Raw genomic sequence first — 14,151 nt, 5'->3', positions numbered from 1 at the left:
AGAATAAAATGCTCAGTGACTGACTGTGGTTGAGATAGACTCTTGACTTACTGGAGAGGCAGAGTGTATGGGAAGCCCAGCAGTGGCTCAGTGCTGCAATATGAGCACCCAGAGACTTTTTTTAAAAGGCAAGCTGAGGCTTGCTGGGCAGGAACCCCCGTGCAGCTGCCCAACCAAAAAAAAAAAAAAAAAAAGAATCGTGGGTAAGATTTGCTTTTACTCGGTGCACCTGGAGGACTGATCGAAGGGATGTAAAGATAAGTGGTTTCTCGGAACCCAGTCCACACAGAGGTGCAGAGTAGACAGTGCAGGCCAAAGTGCAGTGAGGGCAGTGGGCTGGGAACTGTGCACATGTTACTATTGAAGGCCAGAGTGAGCCCCCTTCCTTGGCAGAACCACCGGAAAGGAAAAATTGAGCCCAACTCCCCCATGACCTGCAGGCACATGGAGGATATGCAGAACTGACTGCACAGGTTTAACGATCTGCAGTGGGCATTTCCGTAAGAGTAAGACAACAAGATGAAGGTCTAAAAGGGTCCATTTTGAACTCCACACGGAGGGACAAAGTACACTGGGTTCTTGGGCCCCATTTCACTGAGGCCATCAAAGGCAGGAAATTCAGAAGGTGAGCAGCAAGGGGGATCCAGGGCACTATCCAGCCACAGCTTGCACATAAAGCTGCAGCCTACATCAAGCAAGAAAGAGCTGACATTCTTACGCAGATTGTCCCTCCCCTCAACTACCCTGTGAAACGGACAGCTATTTAATCAGAAACCGTATTACTGGAAATAAACTAGGGCAGACTAAGACAGGAGGTGTAGGGGCAGAGGCAACGTACCCACAAGTTTCCCAGAAGACTGAACAGTACCTTGGAGGGGAGACACAGAATACTCAAACTCTCAATCACAACAGAAGTTCTCTCTAGAGTCAGGGGAAGGAGGTACAAGCGGTGTTGCCAGAGGGTGGACTACCCCACCCTAGGACCTTGAGCTGATAAAAACCAGATGGATACAGAAATAAGTCAGAAAGTGAACACCAACAAGTGAGACAAATTTCACCTCACTCTTCCTCAGAACTTATGTGTGTCTATTTGCTTCTTTCTTCCTTCCTTTCCTTTTCTTTCTTTCCTCCCTCCCTCCCCTCCTTCCTTTTTTCCTCCTTTCCCTTCCTTCCCTCCTTTTCTCTTTCATATATAGCCTTTTAATACTTCTCCTTTTACCTCATGCATATCCCAACTAAATCACTATTCTTGGTCTTTTGTTTTTTATCGTTTTTATTCACACTATATATACTTTTCATATTATTGTTATTCTAAATCCCACATAGCACCCTTCCCTGGTCTTACTCCATTTTGCTATTTCCTGACCTTCCTTATAATTGTTATAAACTTTATTTTTTCCCATCTATGACACATTCCTATTTCTTATTCTTAACTATTTCTCCACCATCTATCCTTGCAAAAGCAGTCATCCTTCCTTAAGTCAGGTCACAAATTCTTTTTCCCCCTCTCACAACAGTCTTATTTCCTTTCCACCTTTATAAATTGGGGCTAGTTGGGCAAGGATATCACGGTTATTGCTGTTCTTCTCTAACATAACTCCTACTTGTTCACTATTTGTTTGTATTTTAAATCCCACAGGATACTGTCTCCTATTTTGTCTCACTCCATTTTGCCTTTCCCCTGACTTTGATTAATTTAGTTAGGAATTTTACTTTAATTTTTCCCCCTTTCTTAGCCGGAGCTTTACTCTTAGTGTTTTCTTCCCTTATCCTCTCAAAATCATTTTGCTTTACTGTAGACATCTCATATTCACTTTTCTCTTTTGTACAATATTCTTATTCCCTTTCTACCCTTATCACTCTTCACTCAGTTGTCATTGCTATTGTTCCCGCTGTGGTTTTTCTTCAATTTCACTCCTGTTGGTCCCAATACCTTTTAAATTTTTTTTCAAAGCTCACAGTTCACTCTTCCCTTTTTTTACTGCATTTCTGCCATCACCCCTCTGTGTATTACTTACATTTTAAATTTTGTTCCCTCCCTTTCTTCACCTCATTTCTATTCCCTACTCTCATTATTTCTCTTCCTGTTCAAAGTATTTCTCCCTCCTTTACTCATTTTATAAACCCTTTTCCTATCTGATAATATTCTTAATCTCTCTCCACCTTATTAACCTTTGCTCAATTGCCACTGATATTAAGGATGTGGAAGAGAGCTTTTCAGCTCTTATGGTTTTGGTTTTCTGGTAGTATTGCTTTGTTAACCAACACCTGTACAACAGCATACAAGATGTGGTGGGAGTGATGACTAGCAGTAAGCCAGCTGAGGGGAGAACACCAACAAGCAAAGCCAAATACAGTAAGAGCCCACACGAACTTAATAAAGGGTAACCCCAGAGCATTCAAATATGGAGATCAAGGAGACGGCACCATTGAGTCCCACAGAACTCCTAACATATAAGGCCACCCCACAAAGACAGGCAGGCAAAGCAGAGCATCCTGAGATGCAGACACAACAAAGAAGAGTCACCTAGGGGACTTCCGCCAAGATGGAGGTATAGGTGGATGTGCCGTGCCTTCTCACACAACCAAGTTTAGAGACAACTAAATATTAGCAACAGAAAACACAGCCAGAACACGGAAAATTGAACTTTTCGGAAGTCCGTTAACAACAAATTCTTCAGCCTGACCGGTAAGGGGCGAAACCAGCGGCTGGTGAAGCAGGATTGCACAGGAAGTCTGGTCAGCCAGACTCAGGCGCGGAATCCAGGCGCAGGGTTGGACCTAGTGAGCGAGCGACCGAGCGACCGAGGGGGAGACAGCAGGGGAGTGGTGCTGCGTGTTGTTGTGGTCGCGCATTTGTGCGCGGGTGAGTGGGCGGTTGGACCGGGGCCTGGCGGGTCCCAGCGGGAAGCGGCAGTGGAGGGCGCCGCCATTTCCCTGCTCTGACCCCACCTCCACATACAGCGTCATAACCCAGCGACACTGAGTGGCCCGGCCCAGGTGAACCACCTAAGACGCTAATCCTCACCCAGCTGTGAGAAACAGCAGAGGGGGTCGCCATTTCCCAGCTCTGACCACGCCCCCACATACAGCGTCACAACCCAGTGACCTGGGAGTCCAAGGCACCACTTCTCACACTTAAAGGGCCAGAACAGACCAAAAATGTCACAAGAAGATCTCAAAGCCCCAGAGCCCATAGATCTAAGTGATGAAGAAATAGCAAAACTCTCAGACGCACAGTTTAAAACACTGGTCATCAGGATCCTCACAGAACTGGTTGATTATAGCCACAAATTAGACAAATATATGAAGGCGAAACTAATTGAAATGAAGGGAATTGCACAGGAAACCAACAGCAATGAAAAGGAAACTGGGACTCAAATCAATGGAGTGGACCAGAAGAAAGCAAATAATGGCCAAACAGAAAAGAGTCAGGAAGCAAGAATTCAAAGAAATGAGGAGAGTCTTAGGAACTTCCAGGACATCTTTAAACGCTCCAACATCCGAATTATAGGGGTACCAGAAGGGGGAAAGGCACAGCCACCAGTGGAAAACTTATTTGAACAAATAATAAAGGAGAATTTCCCCAATGTGGCAAAGGAAATAGACTTCCAAGAAATCCAGGAAGCTCAGAGAGTCCCAAAGAAGTTGGACCCAAGAAGGAACACACCAAGGCACATCATAATTACATTAGCCAAAATTAAAATGAAGGAGAGAATCCTAGAAGCAGCAAGAGCTAAGGGGACAGTCACATACAAAGGAGTCCCCATCAGACTGTCAGTGGATTTTTCAAAAGAGACCTTACAGGCAAGAAGGGGCTGGAAAGAGGTATTCCAAGTCATGAAATCCAAAGACCTACAACCAAGATTGCTCTATCCAGCAAAACTTTCATTTAGAATGGAAGGACAGATAAGGTGCTTCTCAGATAAGATCAAATTCAAGGAGTTCATCATCACCAAGCCCTTATTATATGAAATGCTAAAGGGACTTATCTAAGAAAAAGAAGTTAAAGAAACATGAACAGTGAAAGGACAACAAACTCACAGTTATTAACAACCACACCTAAAACAAAAGCAAACTACAAGGACAGCTAGATCAGGAGTGGAAGCATAGAAATGAAGATCTCAAGGAGGTTTAGCAACAGGGGAGTGGGAGGAGGAGAAGGGGGGAGAAGGTACAGAAAATAAGTAGCATAGACAGTAGATAGAAAATAGATGGGGGGCAAGAATAGCATGGGAAATATAGAATCTAAAGGAATTGAGACACATGGTCATAAACTAAAGGGGGGTAATGGTGGGGATGGGGGTAGGGTGGAGGGGAATGAAGGGGGGAATAGAACAACTGTAACAGCATAATCAATAAAAAAAATTAAAAAAAAAAAGAGTCACCTAAAATGGGGAGACAAAGAAAGAAGCCCCAAATGAAAGGAATGGAGGAATCCCCAGAAAAAGAGCTAAACGAAACTGAGGCAAGCAATATAGCAGACAAAGAATTTTTAAAAATGGTTATAAGGATGCTCAAGAAACTCAGCGACAACTTTAAGAAACTGAGTGGGAACTACAAGGAACTTAGTGGGAACTACAAGGAACTTAGGTGGGAACTGTAGCAGCACGAAAAAGGACTTAGGAACTAAAAACAAGAACCAGGAAGAAATGACGAATACAGTATCTGAAGTAAAAAATACACCAGAAGGAATTACAAATAGGCTAATGAAGCAGAGGGCCAAATCAGCAAGCTGGAGGACAAGGTAGAAAGAAATACGGAGGAAGAGCAGCAAAATGAAAAAAGGCTCAAAAAGTATGAGGACAGTTTAAGGGAACTTCAGGACAACATGAAATGTTCCAACACTTGCATCACAGGAATACCAGAGGGAGAAGAAAAGGAGCGATGGATATAAAACCTGTTTGAAAAAATGACAGATAAGTTCCCTAACTTGGTGAGAGGGAAAGTCACAAAGTTCAGGAAGCATGGAGGGTCCCAAACAGGATGAATGGAAAGAGGCCTCCTCCAAGATGCATCATAATAAAAATGTCAAATGTTAGAGACAAAGGGAGAATCTTAAAGGCAGCAAGGGAGAAACTGATAGTAATATACAAGGGAGCTCCCATTAGGCTAGCAGCTGACTTCTCCACAGAAACATTACAAGCCAGAAGGAAATAGCAAGAAATATTCCCAATAATGAAAACCAAAGGCCGGTAACCAAGACTACTCTATCCAAGGAGGCTCTCAATTAAAATGGAAGACCAAATAACGAGTTTCCCAGACAAAAGAAGGCTGAAAGGGTATGCCACCCCAAAACAACACTGCAAGACATACTAAAGGGACTGCATTCAGAAGATGAAGGAAGAAAGAGAGGAACACAGCTACAAATGAAAAAAATGGTAATGAATAAGTACCTATCTATAATAACCTTAAACATAAATGGATTAATGCTCCAGTCAAAAGACAGGGTAGGTGAAAGGGTAATAATATGTGACCTGCACATATGCTGCCTACAAGAGACCCACCTCAGAACAAAAGACCTACATAGACAGAAAGTGAAGGGATTGGGAAAAAAAAAACTATTCCAGGCAAAAGGACAGGGAAAAAAAGCTGGGTTAGTAATAATTCAATCAGAAAAAATAGATTTCATAACAAAGGCCATAAAAGGAGACAGAGGTCACTTCATAATACTTAAAGAAAGAATTTATCAAGAAGACATAAACAGCCCTGGCTTGGTGTAGCTCAGTGGACTGAGCGTGAACCAAACAAAGTGTCACTGGTTCAATTCCCAGTCAGGGCACATGCCTGGGTTGCTGGCCAGGTCCCCAGCAGCAGGGTGTGAGAGGCAACCACACATTGGTGTTTCATTCCCTCTCTTTCTCCTTCCCTTCACCTCTCTCTAAATATAAATGAAAAAATCTTTAAAAAAGAAGACATAAACATTGTAAACATATATGCACCCAACATTGGTGCACCCAAATATACAAGGTAAATCTTGGAGGACTTCAATAAAGATATTGACAGCAACACACTTATAGTAGGGAATTTTACACCCCACTGTCAACAATGGATAGATCTTCAAAACAAAATATCAACAAAGGTATTGTGGCACTGAACAGCATTATAGAGCAAATGGACTTAACTGATATATCTAGAACTTTGCACTCCAAGGAACCAAATATACATTCTTTTCAAATGCACATGGGACAGTTTTAAAGACACACCATATGATAGGACACAAAACAAGCCTCAACAAATTCAAGGAAATTGAAATTATATCAAGCATCTTCTTGGATCACAATGGCTTGAAACTAGAAACCAATCTCAAAGGAAAAAAACTAAAAAACAATAAAATCCATGGAGACTGAATAACATGTTATTAAACAATGAATGGGTAAATAATGAGATCAAGGAAGAAATAAAAGTTTCTGGAAACAAATGAAAATTAACACACAATAGTCCAAAAGCTATTGGATTCAGCAAAGGCAGTCCTGAGAGGGAAGTTCATAGTAACACAGAGGTACCTAAAAAAGACAGAAACATTTCAAATAAACAACCTAACCCTATATCTAGAAGAAACAGAGGAACAAAAACAAACAAAGCCCAGTGCAAGTAGAAGAAAATAATCAAGATCAGAGCAGAGTTAAAAGACATAGAAACTAAAAGAACAATTCAAAGGATCAATAAATCCAGAAGGTGGTTTTTTGAAAAGATAAACAAAAGTCAACAAACCTGAAACCAGACTCATCAAGAAAAAAAAGAGGACCCAAATAAAATAAAAAACAAAAGAGGAGAAATTACAACCAGTACCACAGAAATAAAAAGGATCATAAGGAATTACTACAAACGACTACATGCCAAGAAATTTGAAAACCTGGGCAAAATGGACAAATTTCTGGAAACAAATATCTTCTAAAACTGAGTCAAGAAGAAGCAGAAAGCCTGAATAGACTGATAACACATACTGGAATTGAAGCAGCAATCAAAAAACTCCTAGCACACAAAAGCCTGAACTGGACGGCTTCACAGGAGAATTTTACCAAACATTTAGGGAAGAGCTAACCCTAATCCTGCCAAACTATTCCAAAAAATCCAAGAAAAGGGAAGACTCCAAAACTCTTTTTATGAGGCCATAATTATCCTATTTCCAAAACCATATAAAGACACAACAAAGAAAGAAAACTACAGGCAAATGTTGCTGATGAACTTAGATGCTAAAATGAGGCAACAGAATATTGGCAAACCAGACCCAGCAGTACATTACAATGATCATACCTCATGATCAAATAGGATTCACCCCAGGAATGCCAGGATGGTACAATATACAGAAATCAGTAAATGTAATACATCACATAAACAAAAGCAAAGACAAAAATCACATGATCATATCAATAGATGCTGAAAATGTGTTTGGTAAAGTACAGCACCCATTGATTATAAAAACACTCAGCAAACTGGGAGTACACAGAGCATACCTCAACATAATAAAGGCCATACATGACAAACCTACAGCCAACATCATACTCAGTGGGCAAAAAGTAAAATCTTTCCCGCTAAAATCAGGAACAAGAAAAGACTGTCCACTTTCACAACTTCTATTCAACATATTATTGGAAGTTCTAGTCAGTGATCAGACAAGTAAAATAAAAGGCATCTGAATTGAAAAGGAGGAAGTAAAAATGTCACTGTTTGCAGATGACATGATAGTATACACAGAAAACCCTATAGACTCCACCAAAAAACTACTCAACCTAGTAAGTGAATTTGGTAAAACAGCAAGATACAAAGTCAATATTCAGAAATTGAAAGCATTTTTGTATAGCAACAATGAAATATCAGAACCAAAATTAGAAAAAAATCCCATTTGCTATACCAATAAGAAAAATAAAGTACCTGGGATAAACTTAACCAAGGAAGTAAACACCTGTACTCAGAAAACTACATAACACTGAAGAAAGAAGTTAATGAAAACACAAATAAATTGGAAGCATATACCATGTTCATGGATTAGAATTAACATCATCAAAATATCCATACTACCCAAAGCAATCTACAGATTCAACATAATCCCTATAAAAATACCAACAACATATTTCACAGATACAGAACAAATATTTCAAAAATTTATATGGACCCACCCATAACTGCCCCCAAATAGCCTCAGAAATTTTGAGAAGAAAGTAGGAGGAATCACAATACCTGATATCACCCTATACTAAAAAGTCACTCTAATCCAAACAGTTTGGTATTGGTATAAGAACAGATCCATATCGAAATAGAACAGAATAGAGACACCAGAAAAAAAAAAACATGTCTCTATGGTCAATTAATGTTTGACAAAGGGGGCAGGAGCATAAAATGGTGTAAAAATAGGCTGTTCAATAAATGGTGTTTAGGAGATTCAGACAAGTACATGCAACAACAACAAAATGACACTAGACCACCAACTTACACCATACACAAATATAAACTCAAGATGGATAAAAGACTTAAACATAAGTCACAACACCATAAAAGTCTTAGAGAAGATAGGTAGAAAAATCTGATATTCCATGCACCAATATTTTACCCATACCTCCCCCAGGGCAAAGGATATAAAGGAAATAATAAATAAATGAGATTACATTAAATTAAAAAGCTTCTGCAAAGCTAAAGAAAACATGAACAAAATGGAAAGGGAACCAACCATATGGGAAAACATAATTGCCAATTATACCTTGAAAAGAGGTTGAGGGCCAAAATACACAAAGAACTCGTGTGACTCCACACCAGGAAGACAATCCAATTAAAAAGTGGGCAAAGGACCTGAACAGATACTTCTCCAAAGAGGACATATAGAGGGCCCATACACATATGAAAAGATGCTCAATATCACTAGCCATCAGAGAGATACAGATTAAAATCACAATGAGATATCACTTTTCACTGGTCAGAATGGTCATCATTAACAAATGAACAAACAAGTGTTGGAGAGGTTGTGGAGAAAAGGGAACCCTAGTTTACTGTTGGTGGGAATGCAGACTGGTGCAGCCACTGTGGAAAACAGTATGGAATTCCCTCAAAAAACTAAAAATGGAACTGTCTTTTCATCCAGTGATTCCACCTAAGAATCCTGAAACACCAATTAAAAAGAATCTATGCACCCCTATAGCAGTGTTATTTACAATAGCCAAGTGCTGGAAAAAGCTGAAGTACCCATCAGTAAATGAATGGATCAAAAAATTGTGGTACTTTTACAAAATGGAATACTGTGCAGCCAGAAAGAAAGAACTCCTATCCTTCATGACAGCATGTATGAAACTGGAGAGTATAATGCTAAGTGATATAAGCCACATGGTGCCCTGACTGGCTTGGCTCAGTGGATTGAGTGTTGGACCAAAGGGTCACTGGTTTAATTTCCAGTCAGAGCACATGCCTGGATTGTGGGCCAGGTCCCCAACAGAGAGCGTACTAGAGGCAATCACACATTAATGTTTCCCTCCCTTACTCTCTTTCTAAGAATATTAGGGAGAAAAAAAAAGCCAGGCGGTGAAGGATAAATACCATATGGCTCACCTATAAGTGGAACCTAATCAACAAAGCAGATGATCAAAACTGAAGTAGAGACATGGAAATAAAGAACTGACAGTGAACAGTAACCAGAGGGGAGAGGGGAGGACAATAACAGGACAAAATAGGGAGAAGGGTAAGTCAAGGGTATGTAAAGAGAGGACCCATGGGCATGGACAACAGGATGTGGGAGCAGGGGGGTAGGCAGGGCAATGGAGAGCAATGGGGAAAAATGTGAGACAACTAGTTTTATTTATTTTTTAAAAGATGTTATTTATTTATTTTTAGAGAGGGGGAAGGGAAGGGAAAGAGGGAAATATCAATGGGTGGTTGCCTCTTGTGGGCCGCCTACTGGGGACCTGGCCCACACCCAGGCATGTGCCCTGACTGGGAATTAAACTGGCTACCCTTTGGTTAGCAGCCCATGCTCAGTCCACTGAGGCATACCAGCCTGGGCAGACAACTGTAACTTAAAAAAATTTTTTTTCAACATATACACACACACAAATACCCAGTCAATAATACTGTTACAGCAATCCAAATGGACATCCACTCATTATTTTGTTTATTTATTTATTTTTAGAGAGAGGGGAAGGGAAGGAGAAAGAGTGGGAGACAAACATCAATGTGTGGCTGCCTCTCATATGTCCCCTACTGGGGACCTGGCCTGCAACCCAGGCATGCACCCTGACTGGGAATCGAACTGGCAACCCTTTGCTTCACAGGCCAGCGCTCAATCCACTGAGTTATACCAGCCAGGGCCCTTTTGTTATTTTGAAGGCATTACTGTCACTGTCACTGTTACCTTGGTATTTGATCTTTAACCAGGTTATAAATAAACATGCACATATAATCTATACCTATGATCTGGATTACTGGTATAACAATTATTAATTAATAATTGGATAATGTATAAAATAATGAAATACTATATGTAATTTGTCTTTCATTAGATTGGGGCTTAAATCTCATAATACATGTGAGTTAAAAAGCCCAGGTTAAAATTACAAATGTTAGATATGAAGATGTCTTTATCCATCTTAGAATTTTAAACTCCTAGAAGTAGAAATTTTATTTTAATCAATATAGTACTTTTAGCTCTGGCTGGTGTGGTTCAGTGGAATGATTGCTGGCCTGTGAATGAAAGGGCTGCCAGTTAAGAGTCCCAGTCAGGGCACATGGCTGGGTTGCCAGCCAGGTCCCCAGTAGGGGGCGCAGGAGAGGCAACTACACACTGATGTTTCCTTCTCTTTCTCCTCCCCTTCCCCTCTCTCTAAACATAAAATTAATAAAATCTTTAAAAAATGTATAGTACTTTTATCTGAACAGAATTTGGGTACTTAATAGTAAATAAAGATAATCAATAATAAAATTTGTATTGCAAATATTTCAACTTTTTAAAATAAAATAATGCAACAGGGAAAAACAAGAAAATGGGTAAGGAAATAAACGACTCAGAAGTTTAAACTACCTCACATATCTCATTTATAAATCTGTTTTATTTCTGACTGGATTGTACTTACGCTTGTCTTTCAGTGAATATGATATCCATACTTTGTGTTTCTCGATCATTTTGAGCTTTAAGCTAAATAAAGAGTTAACACAGATGTGAGGGATAAAACATTGCCATGAAACTTTCTTTAAAAGTTATTCTGGTTATGAACTATGAGAGATTATTATAATAATCCTAATACTACATGCAAAGTTTTTAAAAAGTGTTTGTCTCAATTATCAAATCACCATACCAAATAAAGTCTTTTTCACAGGCATGGTAATCTCACATCAACAACATTCATTCTGTCAAGTAATCCAATGTACACTTAATTTATGTAACAATAATTTCAAGAATTTACTGGTTGTTCAATAGTTGATTAACAATGTGTTAAATTTAGACCCAACATAAATTTTATTCCGATGTAATTCAGGATTTCATCTGTGCACTCCTAGTTGACTCTACTTGTCCATATTCAGGCTAAGATATGGACCAATCCCAAGTAAGTGACAAAACCTATAAAGAAGTTTTTACTTTTTCCATATGGTATTAAAAGTTTTCAAACTGGAAATTCTCCTGTGATCTAAAAGCCAAAAATAATTTCACTAAATTAACATGCTTTTAGAATCCCAACTTAGAAAAGAGTCTGTTATAAATTCTGTTTTCATAGAACTTATTTGATTCTATAAATAAAGTATAAGCTATGTAGATTATAAGTAGTATGTTATTTTTAGCCAAGTCTTTCTAATCAAAATAAACTAGTCACTAACATCTCATTTACCAATCAAAAGCAGTCATCATATGATAATTACTTGCTTTTCTCTCTTTATTAGAAAACTATGTACAAGTGACATAGTATGTCTACTGAGTATTCAGCTCCATTTGTGCATATATTAAACCAGACTGCAAACTAATTTACATATAAGAAAATATAGATGAGACTTCCTAACTAATGCCAAGTGTAGGACCACTTCAAACATAGCCTTTAGAAAGACAATATTAAGTATCCACTTGAGAGAGCCAATGAACAGGAAGAAGTTTTAAAAGCACAATTAAGGGACTTCAATTATAATAGTGGTATTTAGGATCAGCATAGTGTCAATCTCTAAGGTCCATTAAAGTTTTATCAAACTATTTTTAGTTACAAATGCTTTGTTTTGGAGGATATTATCTATGTGCTCTATTGCTTATACATTTTCTTACCATGTTGTAATCATTCATTACTTCTTCCATATCAGTATTGGTATTAAGTTTATCTACCAACTAAAAACAAAAATACAAAAAAAATCACACATTCTATTAGTCTGTAAATTTTCTATAATCCATAATACAGGTATTCAATCTTAAAATAATAAAATCATTTAAGTATTAACATTTACAAGTATTTTATATTCTAATATAAAAAGAAATATTGAACTACCTAAGTAAGCATATACTGTGCATAAACTACAGTTTGGGGAATGTAAAAAAGTGAGCAGTAATGAACTACCACTGTTCCTGCAGACTGTACCTTGAAGAGATTTGCCTGCTCTGAGAAGATGCCTGAGCTTATAAAGAAGGGTCCAGAGAAGACAAAAGTTTGGGGAAGATCATTTTCTCCCTTTCTCTCCCTCCCCACTTCCCCCACCAACAGGGAAGATGGATGTTAACAGATTTACAAATTGACACCAATAAAAATGTAAAATGATTTTTGTAGTCATCTGAAAAGTAAATAAAATCAACAAATTAAAGCACAGACAGAACACTGGTAAGCCTATTTCAAAAGGTTGCGTATGACGCCCTGGCTGGGTGGCTCAGCTGGCTAGAATCCTAACACATGAAAGTTGTGAATTTGATCCCTGGTCACGGCATATAAAACAATTAACCAATGAATGCATAAATAAATGGAACAACGAATCAATATTTCTCTCTCTTTCTCCCTAAAATCAATCAATAAATTAACTTTTTAAAAAAAGTTGGCCAACGATAGCAATAGCTAACATATTTTGTGCCAAACACCACTCACTCCAAGCCCGTTATATGTATTAATTCACTTCATTTTCACAATTACTCTATGAAGTAGATATTATTTTCCACATTTTACAGATAAAGAAATTTGCAAAGCCCTGGCTATTGTGGCTCAGTGGATTGAGTGCAGGCCTGTGAACCAAAGGGTCGCCAGTTTGATTCCCAGTCAAGGCACATGCCTGGGTTGTGGGCTAGGTCCCCAGTAGGTAGGGGGTGCAGGAGAAACAATCACACATTGATGTTTCTCTCCCTCTATTTCTCCCTCCTTTCCCCTCTGTCAGGAAGGAAGGAAGGAAGGAAGGAAGGAAGGAAGGAAGGAAGGAAGGAAGGAAGGAGAAAAGAGAAGGAAAGAAAAGAAATGAAATTTAGCAAATTGTGGAGACAGAATTTGAACAAGAGGGCTACTAAAAGCAAACTACTTTGGTGTGATTGATTTGAATAGACTAATAATCTTTATTAATGTAATATATATATGTTAATATATATCACATTTTCACTTGTGATATAAATAATAAAACTTCACACTTGTTGCATGCTTACTATACATACATTAGAAACCTGGCTAAGTGCTTTTGCTGCATCAGATGTTAACTCATTAAATCCATATACAGCATATTTTACATGTTAATATTTTTATACTAATTTGCCTAATGTACTTAATACAAATAAAAATACCTTTCATTTAATAAAAAGCTAATTTTCTCATATTTAGAACAGAATATCATTTGCTTGAAAAAAACCCACTAAATATTAAGCCACACAAAATGTTTTTTATGGATTATGTAGCCTAACAAATGTGAGAATTATAATATTCAGCAAAATTTTGTTGGTAAGTACAATATAACAATATCCACTAAGTATATCATAATTTACTTAACCACTGAAAAAAATATTTCTTATTTTATGCAAAACTTTTTTAATAGCAGAAGTGAGATAAATGTTTTTCTCTTTCATAAAGCCCAGATACCACTGCTGCCAAAATCATCTACAAAGTTGGAAGAAAAAAAATTCTGATACTAGAAATTTTCATGGGGCCAAGATCACCCCATCAACTGGGGGATCAACACTGCCAAAAGATTATTTCTTTTTAAATTTCCCATGAAGAAGCATTCTTCGTGAAA

At 38.3% G+C, this 14,151-nt stretch overlaps 1 protein-coding gene across 3 annotated transcripts in view; it reads right to left on the bottom strand.

Moving 5' to 3' along the window:
- IFT74 (intraflagellar transport 74) overlaps window positions 1-14,151 on the bottom strand; it is a 142,908-nt gene that overhangs the window by 89,534 nt on the left and 39,223 nt on the right. For all 3 annotated transcript variants that reach the window (XM_053656476.1, XM_053656474.1, XM_053656475.1), the window contains 2 exons: window positions 12,227-12,286; window positions 11,055-11,116 (listed from right to left, as the gene is read on the bottom strand). In XM_053656476.1, coding sequence (XP_053512451.1) covers window positions 11,055-11,116; window positions 12,227-12,286 — 122 coding nt within the window. The remainder of the gene's footprint in view (window positions 1-11,054; window positions 11,117-12,226; window positions 12,287-14,151) is intronic.

The sequence above is a fragment of the Artibeus jamaicensis genome, unplaced genomic scaffold (assembly GCF_021234435.1).
Source record: "Artibeus jamaicensis isolate MK-2021 breed Jamaican fruit bat unplaced genomic scaffold, CSHL_Jam_final scaffold_1964, whole genome shotgun sequence".
Lineage (NCBI taxonomy): Eukaryota > Metazoa > Chordata > Mammalia > Chiroptera > Phyllostomidae > Artibeus > Artibeus jamaicensis.
This window is presented reverse-complemented; position numbering and strand designations above follow the sequence as displayed.